Raw genomic sequence first — 24,476 nt, 5'->3', positions numbered from 1 at the left:
TGGGCACAGCTGTGCACTTCAGTAAGTTGCCACAGACAGAAATTCAATAGCACAATGAGCATAAACCCTGAGTCCCTAGTAAAGAGAACACAAAAAGCTACTTATTTGCTACTGTGAATCAGTAAACAGGCACTAAAATCTCCTCATGTGAAGGATGGTGGGCAGAGTCACCCGGAGCTTTGATTGTGGGTTTGAGAATAAATTCCTTCCCATGGCACTCACATTCACCAGGAACTCCGAGAATGCCCCGGGGGTTGCTGGTAAGCAGAGACTACCCGACTTAGCAGATGAAAAGGGCCCCGAACAGATAAGGCAAGACACAATCCTTTCTCTCCAAGTTCACTGCAGCTGGGAAAAGCAGCTCATTTGACACCAATACTTGTCCTGGGCGACGCTGCCCATCACCTCGTAGGCTTTAACGCACACCGTGGTATCACTTCAGTGCTGAGCGACAACGACAAAGACACGCTGTGCTTGGCCTCGATGCCCGCCTGGCCGTTTCAGGAAGCCACAGGCAGAGTCCGGGTCATTCTAACTGGAGGAGGCGAGAACTCCATGGGAAACTAGGAGGAAGCGCCCCCCACCCCCCAGCGGCTGTTCTGGCAGAACTGGTGACTCGGAACTGGGAAGGGCAGTGAAGCCTACATGACATGGCAGAGCTGGGCCGGTGTCTCCACAGTGCTGGAGAGTCGCAGCAATCACTGACATCAGTGCTGAAATACCTGTATCTTTAAACTGCTAGGAAAACATGGCAGAACACATGAGTGTGCCAAGGTGGGGGGGCGTGTGAGGGGCTGGTGCATAGCTGAGGTGCTAGAGCAGGGATGAAAGCAGTGACTTCTGCGGTACCACCTGATGAGCAAGAAAAATGAACCCTCGCTGCCTTGTATCCATGCAGCCACCCAGTTCATTCTGTCAAGTTACAAAATGTCCTCTTGACACTTTGTAACACTGTAATCTAGACAGTGAAACGTCTTTCATCCGCCTGTACAGAGGGAGAAGTCAACCCGAAACAACCCCAATCTCAAATCTGTCCTTTTTTGCACATACCTATCCAGTTACCAATATTTTACCTACAGCTCAAAGATAACTGTCATTCACTCTCCCACCCATGCGGGGGCTTCAAATGCTGCCAAGGAGGCCAAGGCCAAGCCCACAGCGCCCCTCCCTCCAGGGCAAACAAGTACCTGCAGTAAAGGTTGCTGCCGCCTGAGGCAAGAGCTTGACTTGCAGGCCAGGAATCTTGTCCTTCAGCTCCTTGAGCTGCTTGCCTTGGCAGCGACAGGCAGGGCTAAAAATACAGGCTTGCCTGAGCCAAGGTGGGAGGGCTGTCTGTACAGCATGTCCACACCTGCGGCCTGACCCGGCGCGGGCAACCGCGTGTCACTCTCGGTTCCCAGGGCGGCAGGCGCAGAAAGCGACGTGGTGAATTGTTGGTCTCCCTCCTGCACTACTAGCTGTGGGGGCGGGGGGGCGGGAACGTGCTGGGCAGGATTGCCAGGGCTCCCCTCACGCTGGCTCGGGGAAGCCTGCGTGTTCAGGTGTGCATGCGTTCATTTCTAGTATCCTGTTAGTGCCTTAAAGCAGACTGAGGGTGGAAATGGAGCCTTCTCTAACAGACCCTGGACAGGGAGAGTAACAGCTACAGTAATAGGAATGTGCCTGGTCCCCAATTTACAATGGTCCCATTTGGAAACTTCCGCCTTTAGCCAGGGGCTAAACGGTCTGCAGTCAGGACATGCCGTAATCTGAACAGGTCTTTGCCCAGGGCGGTGGCTTGGATCTTGTCTGCTGATGGCACGCCACAGCTGCGGTTTCCAGTCAGGCCTGTGGTCAAGGATGGGCAACAACCTGTGCCTGCAGCTGGCCCTGCTGCACTAGCAGCGAGCCAGCTAGAGCGGTTAACGCATCCTTCATGTATGGTGGCTTGGTCAGGATGCTGGAGGGCGGCAGCACCCAGAACGCTGTCAGGGCAGTGAAGGGCGAGACAGTGTACACACAGTCCTGGGATGCCCAAGACACCACATGAGTGCCCTGGGCTTGCCCTTCAGCCTGGAGGAGGGGCAGTGTTCTCAGCAGGCTTCAAGGACTTGGCGAAGATCTTTCTGGGCAACAGCCTTCCTCCTTGTGAGGGGCCGCGTGCTTCTCTTTCCTGCCCCAGATCCACAGGCTGAAGGTCTAACTGCAGACCCAGAGAGAGATCACTGGAGGCAGGGGGCCTTTGGGGAGGAAGTGAGCTTGGATGCAGGCATGAGGTTGGGTCCTGTAACGGAATCAGGAAGACAGAACGGGTTCCTCTCTGCCACACGAGGATGGTGTAAAAAGACAGGCAAGAGAGGTCCTCCCTGAGATCCAGCCACTCCTCCCTTAACCACCACAGACGTGCCTCTTACCCTCCAGGACCTGATCGCCGCCCTCCTCTCTTTGAAGGGACATAGCAAGTTTTCTCCTTGCCTGTACATAAAGGAGGTGAGTAGGCCAAGTAGGTCAAGAGATGGAATGTCCGTCATCATTTGTATGACCTTGGGCCTGTTTCTTGGCCTCTGCAGGCCCCAGGTTCCTTCCTTAATGTGTGACAATAACTTTGCCTATTTTGGGTGCTATAGTCGTAAAGCAGGACACCTGACCCGAGGCCTCATTTATGTTCTTGACACATGCCAGTCTCTACAGTGATTGCTTTCCCTGCAGTCTCTGTGTGCCCCCATTCCCACCCCGAACCAGGAACTCCTTCCAGGGCAGAGGGAGATTCATTCCTCTCTAGCTCACGGGAAAACTACTGCTTGATGTGAACTCAGTAAAATATAAATGAGCAAACGGTCAGCTCCTCCGCTGCGCTTCATCGGAGTCTCAGGGTCATGCGGGTTTTGTGGAACCAGGTGAAGCTCCTTAGTGCAAAAGAAAATAAACCGGCTGCCCAGACCCCTTTGCCTCAGTGGCCGGATTTACACTGGGAAGAAACAGCCTCCTGTGAAGGCTGTCAACGGAGCAGGAGCTGACAGCTGGGACCTCAGCACTGTCTTGTCCCTGTTTCCTCGTCCCTGCACACAGCAGCGTGACCCTCTGAATCCGGAGCAGGGAGGTCTCTCGGGCCTCCTGCCTTGACTCCTGTCCCACTCTGAACACCTACGGTCAGCCAAGCTCCCTACCCACCATTCCCTTCTCATCAAACACACAAACAAACAAATAACTCCTACTGAGGTCTAAACAGAAAGAGCCATTGTCCCTAACAGCAAGCCACATAGGGAATGTTCATAAACAGCTTTATTCACGTTTTTAAATACAAAATTTTAATCTCCTTGCCCAAAATTGTTGAACTGATCCTAGGAAATCTCTAGCAAGGGCTCCCCAGCAAGGATTCTAAGTGTCCTGTGATCTTGGCATCTTTTGTTTTCTACTTCAGATGGCTCTATTCTGAAAATCCCTAACATCCTGGAAATCATATCTTTTCAGGAGATTTTGAGGCCCTTTATTAAGGAAGGTGATTATAAATACAGTCTTCTTCTTGGGAAGTGACTCGAACGGTGTTTCTATGATCCTGCCAAAGAGAAAACTATTTAAGAATTACCCGGTGTTAAAATGCTTTGCTATCTTCCTCCATGTGTATAATAAGATACGCAACAAAAGAAGTGATCAGCAACTAAATTGAATCCCATCCTTGCAGTCACCAAATTGAAACTCTGTCTTGTGTCGGGTGCTGAAGCAGATAATCAATTACTGGTATTGCACCATAACATCAGAAATGCATAAAAGGTAGAGAAACGCTCCATAGCATGGCATCGGTGATCGTCTGCATGACAGGTGGATGGCACATTACACAGAATGTAGGAAGGGTGCCAGGCCCCATTTTAACACACTGCTTAAGGCTTCTTGGTGCAAGGAGGAGAGAGCAGGCATGGCCAGGAAGGAAGGCAGTCCTGAGACAACATGGACAAGAAAGATGGAAGTGGAGGCATACAGAAATACCTGACGGGGTTTAGGATGAAGGTGCAGGACAATGGCAAGCTTGATGCCAGACAAGGAGCCCGGAGGAAACAAGAGACACCTAATGATGTGCCTCGTAGGATGTAGTCATTGTTCTCATAGTTCTGCCTCAAGTTCTATGACTTTCCTCCAGAAATGTTCTTTTTTAAATCACTAACTAACTTTTAAAAACTTGGCTATAGATCCCCTCAGTGTACTGGTGTCAAAACCATCCAGGAGACAGTTTGATTCAGCATGAGAAATACAAAAAAAAAAAAAAAAAAAAAAAAAGGCAATAGTACCCTGCCTCCTTTGCATTGTGTAGAGATTTATAGTCCCTTACCCAGAAGCTAAATATTTTGAAATAAAGCACTGGAAACCTGAAATTGTCTCCCGGAGAAAGTGAACAAGTTGGAAGTCTCCCAAGGAATGGACGCTAAAGAGAAAGGACCACAGAGTTTCAGGAAGAAGGTAAAAAAAAAAAAAAAAAAATAGAAGCAGAAGAGGCACGTGGCTGCTGGGATGGCATTTTGCAAGTACCGGGGCTTGAACCCACCAGCTGATGTTCCTGGAAGAGGCGTGGCCAGTGAAGACGAAGGAGCTGGGTGAGCTCAGGTGTGAGACACCTGCGCAAGGAGAAATGACTCCTCAGAACAAGCAGGAGAGCTGGGGCACCACTGGCCCCGACACTTACCCCGTGACAAACTTTCTTACACTGAGTGTACACAATTAACGAGTGTGGGGTCTGTCTTCATCAGCAAGTCTTCAAGGGGCCAAAAGAAGGCTTTTCTGTGGTCCTTATAGTGAACTCACAGCACCACACTTCCCAAGAAGGGAGAGGCCTGGTCCAGGACCTTCAAAGCCAGCACAGCCTCAGCAGTCACCTCCTGATCTTCTGAGTACCATCAATTCACCCTGAGATGTACACCCTGAACTTTCAAGTATCTGCTGGAAAGAAGCAGCTTACTCAGACTGCGTGCGCATTTGTAAGGAGAAAACCACCTCAAAGAGCCAGCACAGGACAGCCACAGCTGCTCCCTCAACATCTGTAGGGAGCTTGCCTTATGCACTTATCTGCCGTGAGTGGACACATTTTTGGAAGACTTCCCTCCCTAGCTACTGAACATAAGCAGCTGTTACAGCAAACACCCTCTGATTGAGGAACAACTGCCATTGCTCTGGAAACAAATGAATAAGTTGACTTTCATAAATATTCCACAGGACATTAACAGCACTAAAGCAAACAGCTGTAGATGCAAACATAGTCTTGGTCGTGGACTGGCAGGAGGCCATGGCTTAAAAATACTAGAAATCCCACTTTCGACAAGGCAAGCCCATTTTAAAATTCTTGTATTTGTAACTCAGCTTCATTTTATCTCAGTATGCCCAAACTAACTTATGAAAAGCAGAAATATAGCAAAAAAAAGTGACATCAACTCACTATACCAAAACTAAGAAGAAAATTTTCAATCTTCTAAATTAATTAGCATGTTTGTTTTGAAGTGTTTATCATGGTGAGGAACACACAAATGTAACAGAGAACTAAAGTTCCCTGGGTATTTTTTTGAAGCCACTCCCACACTGAAGATTCCACAGATTCTTCAGAGTGTGGAGAGTTAGAGTGTTGCAGATGGGGAGCCAAATCTGTGATGCCAGCTTTATGATATTCTGTTCCAGACCACAGACAATACCTGGATGATTCCAGTGACTGATGATTCCATAACCCTGAAGGCCAGCCACTCCAGCCTTTCTGACTGGTTCTTCACTCTGAGTCATCCTGTCCTCCAGTCCCTTGAATTCAACAACAGAATTTGTCCAAGGAAAAATCAAAACTCCTCACTTCCTTACTGAAGACAAGCCACTCCCTGCCCCAACCTGGTATCACAATCAGCCAGATGTCACCTGACCAAAACGTCAAGGCCTCCATGCCTTTGACTCTCAGGACATCACCCTAGAACTTGCTTAGTCTTTCAGAGGATTGACTTCAGCCATAATTGTGCTGCTTTTCTCCTATATTGAGAAGAAATTCTTTTTCTGTCTTCTTCTCAATTGGCCTCTGGGAACTAGGTGGCTCTTCCTGGCTCCTTGGAACCCCCAGAATTAGGCCTCTGGGCTATGAGTCTAGTTAGAACTAAAAGAGATACAAGAGGTAAAATGTTTCATTAAACACACTTTGCTGTTGCCCAAGACTAAGCTCTGAGGTTCCCATTCTGAGTGTTAGTATTTGGGCAGCCTGCTTCTGGGTTGCCTAGCAACCTATGATGTCATCATATGTAGACTGCCAGGTGTCACACCTGGCAGGTGTGGTTCAGTTGCTCCTTAAAAGAATCAATCTGCCACTTTGTTGCTTGCTTGCCCTCTTGCCTTCTTGTTCTCTCCGCTTTCTCTGTTGAGGCGCCTTCTCCCTTCCCCCATCATGTCTCACTCTCTCCTTCATCTCCATCTAATAAACATCCTTTCTATAAACTCTGCTGTGCACATCATCATTTCCTTGGTCCTAACATTGGAGTGTTGGCTGGGAAGGCCTCTCCTGGTAGCACCTGGTCTGGTCATGCCAGGACCCCTTCAATCAGACCATGATGCCTGCAACAGATATTTTTTCTGTTCTCCCTATCCCTAACCACCACTCAGCCATATATGCCTTAAAACCCGCACTCTCCCTCAACTGCCCTGCCCTTACCGTGCACACCTGTCCCTCTGCTCATGGCTCCTCAGACTCGGCAGCCTGCCGTGAGCTCCACGCATACAGAACAGAGCAGACACTCACGCTGTGCCTAAATCAGCTTGGGGAAACCAAATGCTCACAGCAGATGCTGAAACTGCCACTTAGACTCAGACACAGCCTGCTTCTAAACTTTGCTGTTAGGTAACCCATTGCTGGGGGCCCAGCACAGGGATAGTTGAAGACTGCCTGCTCTGAGAGGCTGGCTTGCAGAGGAAGGTTTTCAGTTGTGCAGCCTTCTCATCAGTGGTGCCACACACACACAGAGAGTTTTGAACCAGGCCGGGACAGCCATCCCACCAGCAGGCACCTGGTCTCACTATGCCACTGTGGCCGAATGCCACACATGTCTAGCCGCCATGTTGATCCTGGGATAAGGTCACTGCCATTTCCACTAAGGGCAAGCACATGGTTTTCCACCATCTTAACCTAGGGCAATCAAGGGCAGTCATATGATTGGCAGCCATCTTGGGTATAAAAAAAAAAAAAAAAAAAAAAAAACAAAATACAAGCAAACAAAGGAAAACCCCACGGTGCTTTCCCCCACTGCCAGCTGCTTCTGCTACTTTGTTTCTGCCTGACTGTTTTCGGAGCTGCAAAACTTCAGTCTCTTGTAAACCCTAAAAGGCCACTGCGCCCCTTCCTACCTCCACTCTAAAGCTGCCTATCTGCCCCTATCCTTTCCCGTGGATGAGAATCCCTCTACAAGAGCTCGGCCTTACTGCTGATAAAGCCCTTATACCAGGCATCAAAGTTCTTGGGCTTAGCTGGGCCAAACCCATGACCTGTTGTATTATTTGGTTGGCGAACCATTAGCCCGCATGGTCTATTTCCATTTCCCCTTTCTCTTGTGCAAGAACAGCTTCCTCGTATTCTCCTCTGTTAGGGAAACCTCTAACTTCCACACCTATATTTGTCCTACTCAAATGTCTACTATCCAGTAACACTAAGAGTATCGTGAAGTAAAAACATAAGTCCCTTCTCTTTTCTCAAAGTCTTGTTTGTTTCTCTCTGCCTGTTATCTTACTATATAGACTCTCTGGTTTATTCTCTCAAAAACATCTTAAAATTAAACCTTAAGGTGACTATGTGGTATGCATAATTTTAATCATAATTAATTCTCTCCTTTTAGAATAATAATTTATCTCCTTTTAGACTAATAATTTATCTACTTTTAGACTAGGACAGCAACAACTCTCATCATAAATTGGTGTGTGTGTGTGTGTGTGTGTGTGTGTGTATTCAAAGTTACATTTTACAAGAATAAAAATAATTTTATATAATGCTAAAATTTCAAACTTATAAAGGTCTATTCAAATTAAACTAATTTAAAATGTATGTCTAACTGCTATGTCTTTATCAATTCCTAAATTAATAAATATTGTTTCTCTTGCCGTGAGCTGCCTATGATCCAGATTCACCACTATGCTTTCTGGCTAATAGATTTTCTATAATAAATTCAAATGTAATTTTAAAATTGCTTATAGTTCTGCCATATTGTTGGTTTTAAAACTCATAACTCAGGGGTTACTATGTACAAGTTTTTACCAATACTCTAAATTAAGATCTATTAATGTTAAAGGAATTTATTTATGTTAAAGCTTGATCATTGTGCTATATCTTTACTATCAAACAATTAAAATATGCTTGGTTTTGTTTTCTAAAAATGGTAATATTATTAATCTATAGTATAGCCCTAGACTTCTATAAGCTATGAACTTTTTATATATTAAATCATACAGAAAACTTTTATGTTTTCACTTTAATGGACCATATTTATGACTTTTAAGGATTGAACTTAAAAGGGACAAAATCTAAAGTTCTTTTTGGTGGTTAACAAATGCAAGTTCATAGTCAGTCATCTCATGGATGATCAAGTCCTTTAATATGGTCAAGACATATTTATAGTCCTACAGATACAGACCTGGTCTCACTGCCATCTTTAATAAACAGCTGAGGGTGGTCCCTGAGTCACCATACAGGAGCTGGTAAAAATAATAAGGAAAGAGCCTTCCTGACAGGCTCATCTACAGCAAAAACTATGCTCCAGACCTGGGCTGCTGCTCTGAGGCTGTTGGCATTCCTGCACAGAAAACAAGAGGTCTGCAATGCCCCCATCCTGCCAGGGTATAGTGAAAAGGCAATCCTGCCAAGTGACTATTTCAAATGCAGACAAAGGGGATGCTGGTCCCACAGCTGCCTCAACAAGCCATGGCTGCCTGCTGGCAGACTGGCCTCTGGAAGTCAAAATGCTCCCATGCAGGCTTGTCCTCTGTGCCCAGCTCAACCAGCACAAGAGCCACAGACACTTCCAGCCTTCCAGCTGCTTGGCCTGGTGGAGGTCAAATGGCTCCTAGATTCAGTGACCTCTACCAACCTCGCCCAGCCCAGGATAACATTACAGGTCTGTTTTGGCCTCACACTCAGCCCCACGGACATATTGCCAACATCTGTCTTTGGAGACTTCAGATGCCTTCTCAGTTCTCTTCATATGCAAGAGACCAGGCCTTAAGCTTGAGTCCTAGAGTTGCTATTGTCAGGCCTAGACACAATATGCCTTGTTGCCAGACTCAAGAAACGGACCTGAATGTAACCTTTTACCATCCCTTTAGCTAAAGGACAATAAATGTTCAGAGTAGTCTCACTTATGTCTCATGGTAAATAACTAGATACAAAGCCTAAGAATAATATTATTTGAGGGTCTAAGAAAGTGTCTTAAGGTTGGTAAATGCAAGTAAAAAAGGTTGCAAGGTCTAAGGTGATTTAAGGTATCCTAAATAGGCAAAAATGCTTAATATTTTCTCCTGTTGCTATGCTACTATTATATTGACTGTCCAGAACTTTGACCTTTATCAATAGAGCTCTGATTTATTAATCTAACTCTAATACAAAACATTCCACTATACCATCCACTATCATGGTTCCAAGCTCAAAATTTTAAATCTCCTTTAAATCTCCATAATATGTAATTATACTAAAGGTTAAAATCAAGTGTGCTTTTGTCCCTTCTACTTCACGAGAGGCTTCTGCTTTATCAGAGCTCACTAAAGAATGCTTATGCTGTCAACACAAATGCATCTGTCCATTGCCTTTTCTACAACGTATATTTCAGTGCAGATTACAATTACATCATGTCGTGATGCTAACATGTCTAAAGTTTTATCTCCTTTGTAAAACTTAAAAATAATTCTTGTAAGCTTCAGGAAATCCACCTGAATCCAGCTCAGGTCAATTGGGCTCTAGATAAGCACTGCACCTATTGCCTATCTCAGAGGGTGGGATTCCTCCCCTTTCCCTGGTTTTGGGACTTCCCTTTCCTGGCTACTTGATTGCTACATTCCTACATCCAACACCAGCAGATTGCTGAGTCTTCCCTTCCGGTTGGTATCAATTCCTGGCTACAGATTGCTACATTCTTACACTCAACATGAGTGGATTGGAGAGTCTTTACTTCTGGTTGGTGCAAATGCTTCCTACTGCTCTTGCCAACCTACATCCAAACCCTTCATCTAGGACCGTCTTCTCCCCTGGGTGAGATTTTCCCTTTACTATCACAGTTTCTCTCCCTGCCCCCTTGCTCATCTACGAAAATCTTAGTGCTAGGTAAACCATGTCTGCTACAGGCAACTGTGCCCTTGGTCTCTGGCCAATGCTGATGCGCTATTGGAACAGATTTTACTATACTACTCTACTGAGTCAAACCTTGCTCTTGGGACACCTTGACAGTTCGCTGACTCCTACCTGCCTAATAGGAACAGTCCATGTGTCCGTTCCTCCAGATTCTCCTCTGGGATGTCTTCTGGAGAATTTCAGATTTCTGTACCTACTGCCCTCTTTAAGGGCCTCTAATCGTACACATCTCTGTAACCAAACTTGGCCTCAATTTCCTTAGATGAGAGATCCAAAGCAAAACCTTTTTAATTACTGCCAATGATTGGGTAAATGGATGTTCCCTCAGGTAAATGGAGGTTTCCATGTCCAAGTCTCTTTGATTGAAAACTTCCACCTCTGTTTGCTCTCCCAAAAGTTTTAAATATACACCTAAAGCAATTTTCTCCATAACCTACTTAACTTTGTCTTCTTCTTATAAATAACTTTCAGTATCCTGCCAGACCCAGGTGTTTCCTATATCCAAAGCAGCGCCAAAGCATTTACACCAGTGCTCCAGGCTGACCTCACAGACTTCCATCAAGCTGGGCCTGCACTTTCCCTCCCAGCCATGGATGTTCTCACAGACCCTGGATAGCATCAAAACAGCCTGTTCTTCCTGGACTTGGCCAGCATTTCAGCCTTTTGACCTTCCTACAGCGCCCCCAGTGTCAGCAGGAAGTAGCCAGAAGAGAATATATGCCAGTTATTCAGTTATTATTAACAAAAGGATGGAATGATGTGCTTCAGGCCCAGGACAAGTAGATCCAAGTTATCCCAGTATTCCTTAGTCCCTGCCTGCTGCCTTGTGAGGAGGGTAACACTCTACCCCCAGCCCTCTACCCTTAACTTTCCAGGGCAGGGTCTTCCCCTCCTCCTCTTGACCATGTAACTGGACATGTTGTTGCTATTTCTCTGTCTCTCCCCCCCCCCAACCCCCTTGCATGGCAACCAAGAGCCACTTCCAATGAACCTACACATATACTTTAACTTTCTTTACATGAGAAACAGCCCAAGCTCCTCATTTTTTAATTATAGAAAAAGGGAGGAATGTTAGCATTTAGGCACCTGCTTCTGGGTTGCCTAGCAACCTACGATGTTACCATGTGACGACCTCCAGGTGTCAAACCTGGCAGGCATGTGGTTAAGTTGCTTCTCCCTGATCTTGTGAATGGAATTTCCTAGATCTGTTCCTGCACTGACCTGTCCTTCTGCCCTTGTTCTGCAAAGAGTTTCCTCTTGTTTCGAAGCTTTAAAGTGACCTTCACACAATGATTGCCACAGGTACGTTCTCTGCCTTCAACCTCAGACTCTAAGCCCAAGGCTGACATAATAGTCACTTAGCTCGAATGCTTGCAAAGCCTGCCCTCCCTTCCTCATCTCCAGTACTTGCTGCTCCATCTCCCCAGTTGCTAAGGACAAAAATGAGTTATCAACCAGTGTCCTTTCTGTCACATCCCACATCTAATCCATCAGTAATCCAGCCAGCTGTCCCTGCTCGGCATAGCCAGATAAAAAGTACTTCTGCTTCCAGGAAGATGAAGTAAACACACTTGTTTCTATTCTTTCTGCCCAGCACAACTAAACACCCTGGATGTCACACGGAAAAGGAGTGGCAAAAATACCCATAAATGTGGCTAGCAGAAGGCAGGCTAGCCAGGGACCTTGGACTCCAGGGACAGCACGGGGATGATTTGCCTGGGCTTTCCCATTACCCTGTGTGACCCAACTTGAATCGAGGTGCACAGATATGTGAAAAAGAAGACAGAAGTCTCCTGCTCAGAACACGAGACAAGTAGTCATGCAGCGAGTCTGCAACTGGCCCATGTGCTCTGTCCAGTGCCAGAGGAGGAGCAGAGGAGCTCCAGAGTCACTTTCGCCAACCGCCATGGGAGAGACGCTGTCTCAGTTCATCGACTCTGCATGGGAGAAGTCTGGACACCTGGCCCCTCCAAGGGGGCGTCAGCAGGACTGCCCTCCATGCTGACAGGAGAGCATGCCGGGTGCCAGAACTTCCAACCATCACAGACAGGGGCGAAGCACAACTCTTCCTACCAGCATAGAGTTACAGGAGGCCTACGAGAGGCAGGACATTCGCCACCTTGCTCAGCCCTATGCTTGGGAGGGAAGGCTACGGGCGGAGCTGTAATGGGGCCTCAGATGGCCAGGCCAGAGTCAGAGGAAGTGTAGGTGAGACCAAGCCCTCACTATCTGTCATCATAACAGGGAACACACATACAGCTGTCACAGGTTACAGAGGAGAAGCTTAGACTCCAGTGCATGTAAATAAAGCCATGCCCACTCTTTTCCTCCCCAGAGTAGTGTGGAGAAAAGTTGATTTAAATGACAATTTTAAACAAGGTCCATGATCACATAGTGGTCTGTTCACTAATTCAGTTCCTATTTAAACATCATCGGTAATGTCAAGGTCAGGGAAATTGTGACATTAGTGAAAAGCAGAGACCTCATACACCAAAGCCAAGGTGCAGACATTTTTTTTATCTTATGAGGGCTTTGAGGTAGTTGCTATGAAAATGCTTCAGGAACAAATTTGAAAATTCTAGAATCAAGTTAAAACCAGAAGAGACAATAAGCATTTTAAAATGCAAATTGAGTTATCTGAAATAACTGAAGTGAAAACAATCAATAAGTATGTTATATAGCAGAATGAAGAGAGACGAGGAAACAGTCCATGAACTCTGAACAAAGCAACAGAAATTCCCTTATCTGAACAAGAATGGGTAGACTTACAAAACTTAACAGAGCCTAAAAAACAATCTGTGGGCTTATGACAAAATATTGAGGATGCATGTATTCTGTGTTTCACAGGTCAGAAGAAATAAGATCAAGCTGAAAAAAAATATCCAAAGAAATTATTGCTGAAATTTTTCAAAGTTGCCAAAATAAATAAAAGTATAGATCACAGTAAAGCTGCAACAGCATGAAGCCAAAGAGCTTCACAGCAAAACTAAGACACAATGGCAAATGCATCAAACTCTTGACAGAAGGCAAAGAAAAGTAAAACAAAACAGGGATGAAGGGTAACTCCTTATACAGACAACAACAACAAAAAAAATCTAACACAAGGGATGTTTATCACAAGGGAGGGGTCGGGGCACATTCCTCAAGCCCCAAAAGATAACAACTGTCAACCTCAGACCTAACACAGATTGAGGACAGCATTTGGCCATGAAGGAGACATCACAACACTATCAGAGGACCAGAAAGTGTGAAACTAGGCATCGAGAGAACTGTTTAAAGGGAACCTTCTAAATAAAAACAGAGCAAGAGCATTTTAGCTAACTCTAACCATCAGAACCTGCACAAAATGTCGGGCACATTAGAACATGTACTCCACAAACAATAAATTTCAGTCAGATAAAGGCCAGATGTTGGCCAGGTCACATGTAGATGAGGATGCTACTATCAGAATGGTAATTATGGTGACTACCACAGAAATTTACTGTGTGAAAACTACCAAGTGTCTGATATGGACACACACAGACACAGAAGACACTGCACTGGAGAGGAGTCATGATGAGTGCTATGGTCTGATGGTGTCCTGTCTGGGAGTCCTGAACAGGGTTAGCATCACAGTAACAGCTGACATGTATTGAACAACACTATGGCAACTGTATGCTATTATCTCTGTTCATTTTACTCACAACTGTATGAAGTGGCTTCTATTTCTGTGTCTCTTTCACAAACCAGTCAAGCTGCTGTCAGTGCTCTTAGCTCAAGCGCTTGGGCCAGAGGCTGAGCGCTGGCTAGAAGCTGGGTTCCTAACTCCCCACAGCAGCTGGCCACATGCCAGCCCCTAAGTGACTCCTTCTCTGTGCATTACCTAGTCCCCAAGAGAGGCACGACATTTCAGCTGCCCAGACGGCTTCATTCCAGTGCGGCCCTCCCTTTCCTATTGCTTAGAACTTACACTCCCCGCCCACTTTGCAAGCATCCATCACAGTGCTGTGCTGGGTGGAGCTGGTTTGTGTCTGGATTTTTGTTTTGTTTCATTTCGCCTTATCCATAGGATGTTATGTTTATGAGGGCTTATCCTGAAGCCTATCCTGAAGCACTCAGAATAGTGCCAACCGTACTGCCAGCAATTAGTAATTAAAAAAAAAAATATTGCCTTTGCTACTCTCTTCAAAGGAAAGGCCCCAAACAGAACCCACATTTTCTACTCAGTTTTGAAGCATTGTTTTTTCTGCTTAGGTAAATTGGAAGTGCTTATAAGACTTGTGAAATTTAGAATGGTGTGCAGAATTGATATCTAGGGACAAGCAAAAAAAATTAATAAACGAACCAGAGACACCCCAGAAAGTTGATCTACAAGTGGAAACTGGGAGACATCCCAGTAAGAGGATTTGGCACCAAGGGTTTGCCTCTGCATCTACTACATACGTGAAGCGTTTACTTGACTCCACTCAAACTGAATTTCCGAGCTAGAGAGAAGAGCCACATGCCCAGACGTGTATTTCGAAATGCGATGTTGCTCCGTGCAGTACAGCAGCATGAGTTTGTGTGGCTGGTTTTGGAAGGCCCCCAGTCATGCCGTGTTCTTGTGGTCTTGGCTGGCTGCATGACTCTCCCCTTTCTCGCTGCACACGCCCTGCCATCCCAGGGAGGCTTCACATTCCTGGAACCCTGAGGCCCCACCCTCTATGAGGGGCTTATTAGGCTGTCCCTTGGGAGAAGGAGGAGGAAGGGCCAGCCTAGAGTGGGACTTGGCTCTGGTGTGGATTAGGAGGTGATAAAACGTGCAGGAACTGGAAATGAGTTCCCCAGGGGCCGAGAAGGGCATCAACAGAAGGAGAGCCTCCATTTCAATTTAAGAAGGCGGAGAGCCAGAATGCCCTGTAGAGCAGAGGTCTGGCAGGCCAGAGTGGAACCAGCAGGGCAGGCAGGCTTAGGGGAAGAAGCAGGAATCAGAAACGGCAGTCTTGATGGACACTGGCAGCAGAGCGTTGTTGAAGATGGGCTGCTTTGGTCATTTGGGCATCATTAGCTCATGACCCGGTTCCAGCCTGTGCCTCTTGGTCCCCTTTCCTTCTGCTTTTGTCACTGGATACCATGCCTCCTCGCTCTCCTCCATGGCCCCTCTGCTCATGAATGTGTCCCCAGTTCTGCTGTCCCCCACTTTGGGTTGTTTGTCCTTTTTGCTTCTTGCCCTCACACATTAATGCCTTGGTTCCCAGGATTATTTTCCAAAAGATTGCACACAAAAATCAAAACCTGCTCCTGCTCTTTCTCATCACAAACTGCTGTGCTAACTGGTACCTTTCAGGAACTCATTTTGTGCCTCAAGCTACTCCTTCCAAACTGGTTCCATGATCAGCTCAAACTTAACACATCTGATCCCAAACCTCTGCCGCATCTTTCACTTCTAAACACACCCTCTTTCTCTTCATCCTCACATTTCTGTTGTTATTTAGTTTTCTTACTTGAACACCATTTGGTGAGGAAGGGGGCAGGAAGGGGGAGACAGGGAGTGAGGGAGGGAAGGAGGGAAGGAGAAAGAAAGGGAGAGAGAGGCAGGGCAGCCTGTGTGCAGCCTGATTCACTGATGATTGCACATGCTAGGAAAATGCTCTACCACTGAGCTGTCTCCAGCTTCTAACAATTAGTTTGATATAAGTCATGGCTCCACAAATTATCACCATTTCCCAGTTAAGAAGTAATAGTAATTTCTAGAAACATCACTGTGAATAAAAATCAAAGTAGGCGGTGCTCTGCCCTGCTGCAGAGCTAGAGGAAGCCAAGGGAGGCGACCTCAGGCGCATACTGCTAGAGGTGGGCAGCGAAGCCAGTGGTGATGGGGACACCCACAAAGGAAGCTGCTGCCCCAGTCAGAGCTGAATCATACATCTTGAAGACAGAAGTACATCTAGTCTGTCACCACCAGTTCATGGGGACAAGCAACTGTGGCGAGACAAGCTTCAAGCAGCCAGGACACTAACCCCTGGCAGGACGCCAGGGGGCTGGTTACTCAAGCCTGTTTAAATTAAGAATTAAGCACCTTCACTAAGCTTGGACAACCTTTCTGTTACATTAATTTGAGAATGAACAATTCTCTCAGGCTGTTGTTGAGAGTTAAAAATATTTAAAGAAAACACTGATTTATAACCAAATGTACACAAAGCTTCGGTTCAGATGAAGTCATAAAAAACACACTTTCTTACTGCTGATTGCTTGATTTTCTTTTTGTGTCTCTGAGATGGGGAATGGCTGTGTAGCCCAGGCTAGACGTGAATCCCCCACCTGCCTGCTAAATCCAGTCACGTGACACCAAACTCCTGGCTCTTAGCACTAAGTGCCCACACTTGGCCTTGTCTTTCACTGTAGTTTATAAAATTGCAATGGAACGGAAGCCAGAGACGGGGCTGTGTGTTAGTTCTGCTGATAACTGGCTATGTGAGTGTGTGCTGCTCCATTTTCACACAGAAACCAGCGCTGACCCACGCCCATCCTAAAACTCATGTGAGTGGAAACTCATATCAGCAATTTTCCAGGCCATGATATTTCAGATTTTATAAACCATACCTCCAAGTTACTGAAAATGGCTGTCATACCTGGTAATTACTGAACTGCTTAGAGCTGCCTACAGAAGAGCTTTGGGGTCTAGGGAACGCAAGTCTCATCAGCTAGGGAACGCAAACACAGACGTCAGGCAGGCTACACTCAGGAAATCTCTGCCATTTCCATGAATGGAGGAAACAAAGGACAGCTTCGTTCCTCATTAGCCAACACATGAAACATACAACTCAGTCCTGTTCCAGGCCATGTCTTTGCTCAACTTTGTCATTTTTACTCAGTGTCCAATTAGGCTCCTTGAAGAGAGCATGAAGTTACGTCTGGATGCCAAGCAGGAGTTTGGTATGGTTTTTAAAAATTGGATACGATTTTTGTCACTGGGTCCAAATTATGGGCATAATAATTATACCAAGTGCTACATAGTAATTCTGAGCATAATTGCAGTGGGATTCCCAGGACATGCACTTACTCTCCATCTCCAGCATAATTATTATGCGCAGCTCATGATGCGCCATTTCCATAGTTCTCCAGCACCTCCTCGGGGTGCACAAGCTCTCAGTACGTGGTGTCTGTAAGACCTCTCTCACTGAAAGACCTCGGCACAGGGATGATAGTGGCAACACTGACATTAAGGTAATGACCCTGAGTCCTGGAAATCCAACCCCATGTTGCCTCTTAGTTCACTTTCTAAAACTAAGAAATGTGGGGAAGGGACGGCTGTGTGAGTGTCCTGTAACCAAATACCTTCCTATGTTCCTGCTTGTCTCACCCCTGTCCTCTGCTGTCAGTGAGCGAGCCTGCTCCCTCCAGGGCACAGGAGCCTCAGATGCAGGAGATGCCTTCCTCCATTTTCGTGGGAGCACACATCAGAGCCAGCATTGAAGGCCACAGTCCTTAGGACTGTCTGGATGCACCCCGCTGCAGGAGACCTCATCCTTGCCTTTCTTCCCGTCCAGACTAGACACTTCTTCCATAAATTGTCAAAGGGGCTGCCACAGAGGCAAATGCTACTGCCTTTCATAAACACAAAATCAATCATAATGAATGTATTTTTGACAGAAAGCAGAAAAACAGTTGACTCATGAGCCTTGTGAAGTTCTCTTAGCTTTGAGAGAGTTAATGCTGTATCACACTATTGTTCCCAGGTCATACATGAGGCTGGGTACTCCTGCAAAGATTTCGGTTTTAGATCTCATTAGCTCCTGTAGTCAGCTGACTTCTGCTGAGTGTAGCACAGGTGGGCTTCACTCAACACTGTGAAGGCCTTACGAGCAAGGACGGGGTTCCTGAGGATGACACTCAACAGAAAAGCTTTATGGGTGTGTCCACCCTTCCAACGTCCTCAACAGGCCTCAGACTTCGCAGGCCCACAATTACCTGGGAATATCCGTAAAATCGATAGGCAGACAGGCAGGCAGACGGCAGTGGCGGATGTGTGAATGACAGGCAGTGTTTGTGCGGCTCTCCGCTCTAAGCCTCAGTTTGCACACCTATGGTTTCGTCCAGCTGTGAGCTATAAACTCTCGGAAAAGCCGCCTGCCTCTACCAACTCACTTGTCTCATGCTTATTGGCATTCCATATATGACACAGCTGAGCACTCATTTAAATAAAATTTGCATGCTCATTATGTAGTATAGGAAATCTAGACTTGGCCTGAAGTGTTTAGACAGAGGCGAGCGGGTTACCTGTGAACCAAGGACTTGGGTAGCTATGGGGATTTCTGGAACCAGTCCACCAAACATACAGCAAAAGATATATATTCACTGTTTCTGCTCTGCAGAACTCTGGCCAATATAATTTCATTCAAAACGTTACACGGATTGGGATTTTTTTTCAGAACAATACATTCGACTTTCTGTAAGGAACTGAGAGTTCGCACTGCTGCTCCGATTACTGGATTTCCGGTTAACTCTGTCTATGGTCAACCGCACTCAATAGGCTTAAGTCACGTCTATGACCAGGGTAGTGGACCGTGTGCAGCAAGCAGCCCTTTCTGGCAGACACGCTACCTTCTAGCTCAAAGCTGCACTTAAAACCATTTGCACAAGTAGGCAGTACTACAGTGGCTGCAATTTTAGACAAAGATGTGTCTAATCGGACTTATAGAGGATGTGCTCGAACATCGATGCTTTACGTTTGCCAAGCAGATGGAGCGCTGTACTTAGAGGTGTTAACTGTTTTTCATTGTAAAAACTGTTCAGCCAGGGCATCCTGGGAGCCACGCGGAGGCCAGGGGTACTCACTGATCGCGGAGTCGTAGGAGGTGGAGTTGTGCTCGCCCCTCAGGAAGGGGTACGGGGACAGGTACGCGTGTGTGCAGTTCTTGGATGGCGGCTGATTGGCTGGAAAGAAGAGCAGAGCAACGGTGTCCATTACTGACGGCTTGGAGATGACACATGCCTGATGGAATGAGAACCCGGGAACCAGCAAAACACACAGGCAAAACAAAACTCCTGGCCCTTCAACAAGTGCTGGGCCCTGCCAGGAGACAAAAACTCTACTGAAAAACATGGAGTTCTTGGAACGAGGGTTTTCTAAAACAACTGGAATTCGATGGAAGGAACACAGATTCCCACAGGGTCTGAAAGTACAGGCACAAAACTGCAGCCACTTTCATATAGTATCTCTACCAATAGGATGTCTGGCACACGATGGGTGTTCAGAAATGCCTGTCTTGGGAACCTAATGCAGTTAGGGATGATTTTGACTTGTTCAAACTATCAGAAAGTTTCTTTTGCATTCATTCTAATGTTAGAGAAAAGATACAAATAATGGGATATTAAAATTAAGAATTCAAACAAAATTCTAGCATTTGAGGAAACAAGAATAACTCTTATGTCCTATAAAATCTTAAAATTTGTCCCATGTGCACTGGGGTTTCAAGATCTAAGTCTGTATTCTGACAGTGGCTAAGGTGGCAGAATCTATGAGGAGGATGTAAGGTCACCAGAGCTTTAGTCAGTCTAGGGACAAGTAGCAGCACGCACGCACACACACACACACACACACACACAAACACACACACACACACAGAGCAAGGGACTGACAGGAGAATTTGAAAAGAAGACTATACACTCAAGCCTCGCTAAGGTTTAGGCTAATAACTAGCTCTCTTATTGCTGAGGATAACAAATGACAAGTAGCTGTTTTTGGTGAATTGCTTTGCAAAGATAAACACAGCAGAAGGAATACAGTTCAAGGAATGCATCACAGTCTTCAAGTTCCTGGGCTTCAAAAGGGGACTTTAAACTTCCCTGTAAGAACAGAGCATCAAAAGGAAGGCTTTCTTCATGTTGCCTACAAACTTGGGTGAAACCCAAAGAAGGCGGCATTCACCTGCTACCGCTTGTAATTAAGTTTCATTTAAAAAAAAAAGATTAAGAAAAAAAAACTTAAGCTACGAATACAAAATAATACCTCTATTTCTGGGCCTTTGTATTTGAAATTTTAGTTTATGGCCAAAGGAATTTCTGAAACACTTATTTGAAACATAGCAATAATGGACACTTGAAAAGAAACCAGTGTGGACAAAAATCTGCTTTTTTAATTAGAGGCAGTAGATTTTAAATATGGCCAGAGAAACAGCAGGTACTCAAGTTTATTATAAATAATCAGACTCTACTCTTATGACAGAATAGAAATTACTCCTAGAGACGTTTCTCCTTCCTATAAAAGGGTGGGTTTGTGACCCTTTGATGCTACCCTACCGAGAATGAACAATGAAGGAATCCATTCCACTTGCATGTGACAGGTACTACCTAGGAGGCTGTTTGCCTTTGTCTCAGACAAAGAAGGAAAAACAGGCCAGCTGCACTTACTGTACCAGAACTTCCAGATGCCGGAGTCGTTCTCCTCTGCCACGCCGCTGAACCAGCACCTCCAGAAAAAGCCTTCGTGGTGGAAAGTGACGTTTTCTATCTGCACGGAAGACAAGTGGCCCACGGTCAGCCCCTGAGTATAGTCAAGCCTGCTACCTCTCAAAGCCTACAGTCCCAAGAATGATGACCGCTACCTCCCTACATATCTCTCCCGTGAAGAGATAAACGCCCACTGCTGTCCTTCCAGATAACGCATGAAGCCGCTCTCATTGCTATGAAGTACATCGGTATTTTGAAGAAGAAACGCACATTCTGTTCACCTGAACACCTGCCCACTTCAGTCGCAAGAAGCCAGTAATCCGATCCAAAAGCTACCAAAAACAGCAAAACCCCCAAAGCTCCAAAGAGAGCTCCAAAGAAAATGGCCACATTCAGTCTCATTTTCCAGTTGACTGGTTTCCTTCCAAATGAAGGAACAAACTGTGAACAGTCAACTTCTCAGAAACGACAGAGGAAGAGTGGCACTCTTGAGCCGGCAAGCTCTGGGGAGCAGGTCCTCGCTGGGCTGTGGTGGCTTCTCACTTCCACCCTGTCCCTTTGCTCCCCCTGGAGGGGCTCCAGGCCAGCAGCTGAGAATGGCTGGCTATTTTAAGACACTGATTGAGAAGCTTTCCTTCTCCCTTGGGGATCAAAAAATAGCTGACCTTCCCATGACTATAAAGAGACGGAGGCGGGAACAGGTTCAGATTATCACTGCTGCTGTTGGGCAATCCATACAGGTGGAGAGGGAAGCCCAGCCTCTGGGTTCTGTTCTGGCCTCCTCTTGAGAGTCAGAACAGGGCCCTCTTAGGCTAAAATGAGCGTGACAACTTGGAGAGGCTTGAGAGGCTCTTGGAAATGTAAATTGCCACTACCCAGAGCCGAGAGAGAGCTCTCAAAAACAATGGAATTTGTAATTAACCTCTTAATTACATGTGGACATTCAGGGGAAGAGAAAATGTAGGTTTATAACTCATACATTCACATGATATCTAAAAGATCATTTAGAGCCCTAGAAACAATTCCTGGAGTATCATGGAGGGACATAACAGCCTGTTTTTGGTGGCTCACAAACTAATTTGTTCTGAATACATATCCCAAAGCTGAATTTAAGTTTCAGGTACATTGTTTTCTGGGTTGCTTTCTTTTCTTTCTTTCTTTCTTTTTTTTTTTTTTTTCATTTTCAGTATTGTATTTTCTTAAAATATAAACCATGCCTGCTATCCACAAAGACAATGCAATAGAAACAACTGTTTCTTTCTGCCCTTGTCTCTTCAGTTCCTCTGTTTGGTTTCATATCTAAACATGCCAGTGTGCTTTTAAAATGTACTCTTGAGTTGTTTATAACTTACTTTCCGTTTGGCCACTGTTGCTCAATAGGCACACAGCATCTTTGGTCACCTACCAAGGCCTCTGTGGACTGCCAGCTTCCTACCTCTTCTGATGAGAAACCCTGGAGAAGGAATTTGTGGGCACAAAAATCCTTAGAAAGAATGACAGGTCCAGGTTGGTTCTTCCTACCTGCAACCGGAGGTATCCACGGACCGTGCACTCTGGCTCAGCCATACTGAAAGTTTCTCTGAGCTGACCTCCAGCGAATGCTCAGATTGTTTTCCTGAGACAGCAGCACCGCCTGCCTGTGGCCTGTGTTGCCTGGGATTTGTCTACGAGCAGCATCCAAACAGCCCTGCCCTGTGTCCTGCCCAAAGCGGGGGCTTAGAGTTTGCTGACCCCGGCTGCCCTCATCTCTGAGATCACACAGTGCAAGACAGAACTTATGGGTCCTTTGTACTTACTCCTTAAACCCTAGTCTCCACTTCAGTCCCAGTGTTTTTTTAAAGCCTCCTTAGATCTCACTATGTCACACATTTGGTTGGGTTCTACCCTACACTTCCCCAGAACCCAGCTGAAATGAGGCGAGGCAGAGCAAACACAACCACAGATACTGTGGTTGCTGCCTGATCTGTGGAGATGCTCCGTTACCCAGGAGGGCCCGCCTGATCTCCAGGATCCTAGCACAAACAAGAGCAGAACCATCCTGGCATGAGGTTGCTGAAGGCTTATGAACACTATCACAACTGTTGAGAGTTCGCATGCCCTAGTGTGTCCGGAAACCACTGCTTCCTTGCAGTCACCTACTGCCACTGGCTCCTACAGTCTTCCTACCTTCCTCAGTGACTGCTGAGCTTTGGGAGGCAGGGTCTGTGAAATGGACATCCCGTTTAGGGCTGTGCTGTCTGCTGTCACTGATCCTCGGCACTTTAACTGTGGATCTCTGTGTCAATCGCCATCCCAGCAGGATGAGATTCTCTGAGGGTTCAGAGCTGCATTTACCCACTGCACAGAGATGGGAATTAAGAAGTGGCTTGATGCATTTAGTAACAGTAGTTGGTCTCTGGCCATGAGCTCCCCAGCCATGGGTTCTTGGCCAGGTTTACCACACCAAGTCTGGTTTTTGTCATGTGGAGCTGACCTTAAATCCAAGTAGAAAGCAGTCCTCAACGCTTACCCGGCTCTGAAGCCTGGAAGCTACAGCAACAACTGGACACACACGCCTGCGGGTACAGCTGCGGTAGGAGAGACGGCGCTGGAGTCTGAAAACCAAGGTTGATGGGATTAGCTTACAGAGGAGGAGGATGGAGGCCCTTAGTCACCTGGGCTTTATTTACAGAAACGTAGGTGTGAGCAAAGCCAGCGCAATGCAAATGGAAGAGACAGGGACTACGGAAAGGCCTGGTCCCACTGTCGGCCTCATGGCCTAGTCTTTGCTCAGCAGCCCAGCACACTGACCTGCTTCCTTTCTCCGGGGAGCTTTCCATTTTTAAATAAATTGTCTCTGTGTGTAACCATGTGTCCACAGTTTAATCGTCGCCAGGAGCCAGGTGTCCTCTGAACTCAGTATGAACACAGTTTTTCTTTTTCTTTTGCTTTTCTCAATCTCTTTTTCAGACATGGACTTAAATCTCCAGCCTGCTTTAGGCCTTCTCCCAGCTTCTCTGACCTCATGCCTATGACAAATGGATGTTTCTCTACCTCCTCTCCAGAAGATGCTGGGAACTTCAGCTTGCTTGTTTCATTGTTTTCCTCTGAAACTTTTACTTGGGCTTATTTCTGAGTACATTTTAAACTTCTTTTATTAATGGGACTTAGTACGTACAGACAGACATCGGGTTCCTGTACCACATCATTGACACTGAAGTATCTTCACAGCTACTCCATTATTGTATGATTATATTATATGAGAAAATAACAACTAATAACTCTTCGTGGGTCTGGGTTAACTCCCTGCCTTTCGAACAACTGGCAGGAAATGGTAAAAGATTGCTCAGCAACCAAGTTGTCAGTCTTGATGGATACTGACCAGAATTGGTTTGAACACTGCCATCTGCTGGCCAGAGGCAAATACTGCCTTCTCTTTCTTGCTGTCCTCAAGGGACGTTTTTTTTTCCATAATTTTATTTTTCTCATTAGTTACATTTTGTTAATTCTGTATCCCAGCTGTATCCCTCATTCCCTCCCCAATCCCACCCTCCCTCCCTCATCTCCTCCATGCCCCTTCCAAGTCCACTAATAGGGGAGGACCTCCTCCCCTTTCATATGACTCCCTTTTGTCAGGTATTTTCAAGACTGGCTGCAAAGTCCTCCTCTGTGGCCTAACAGGACTGCTCCTCCCTTGGGAGGTGGGGAGGTCAAAGAGCCAGTCATTGAGTTCCTGTTAGAAATAGTCCTTGTTCCCCTTACTATGGGAAACCAA

General features: G+C 46.1%; 1 protein-coding gene across 1 annotated transcript in view; it reads right to left on the bottom strand.

Moving 5' to 3' along the window:
* Positions 1-21,324, bottom strand: part of Tmem182 (transmembrane protein 182) — a 42,464-nt gene extending 21,140 nt beyond the window's left edge. Inside the window, exons 1-3 of the mRNA XM_021634826.2 lie at positions 20,993-21,324; positions 20,684-20,783; positions 19,109-19,207 (exon numbers count right to left, since the gene is read on the bottom strand). Coding sequence (XP_021490501.1) covers positions 19,109-19,207; positions 20,684-20,783; positions 20,993-21,124 — 331 coding nt within the window. The 5' untranslated portion in view covers positions 21,125-21,324. The remainder of the gene's footprint in view (positions 1-19,108; positions 19,208-20,683; positions 20,784-20,992) is intronic.
* Positions 21,325-24,476: the final 3,152 nt, after the last annotated feature.

The sequence above is a fragment of the Meriones unguiculatus genome, chromosome 16 (assembly GCF_030254825.1).
Source record: "Meriones unguiculatus strain TT.TT164.6M chromosome 16, Bangor_MerUng_6.1, whole genome shotgun sequence".
Lineage (NCBI taxonomy): Eukaryota > Metazoa > Chordata > Mammalia > Rodentia > Muridae > Meriones > Meriones unguiculatus.
The sequence above is the reverse complement of the archived record's forward strand: the minus strand, read 5'-3'. Positions and strand labels throughout refer to the sequence as shown.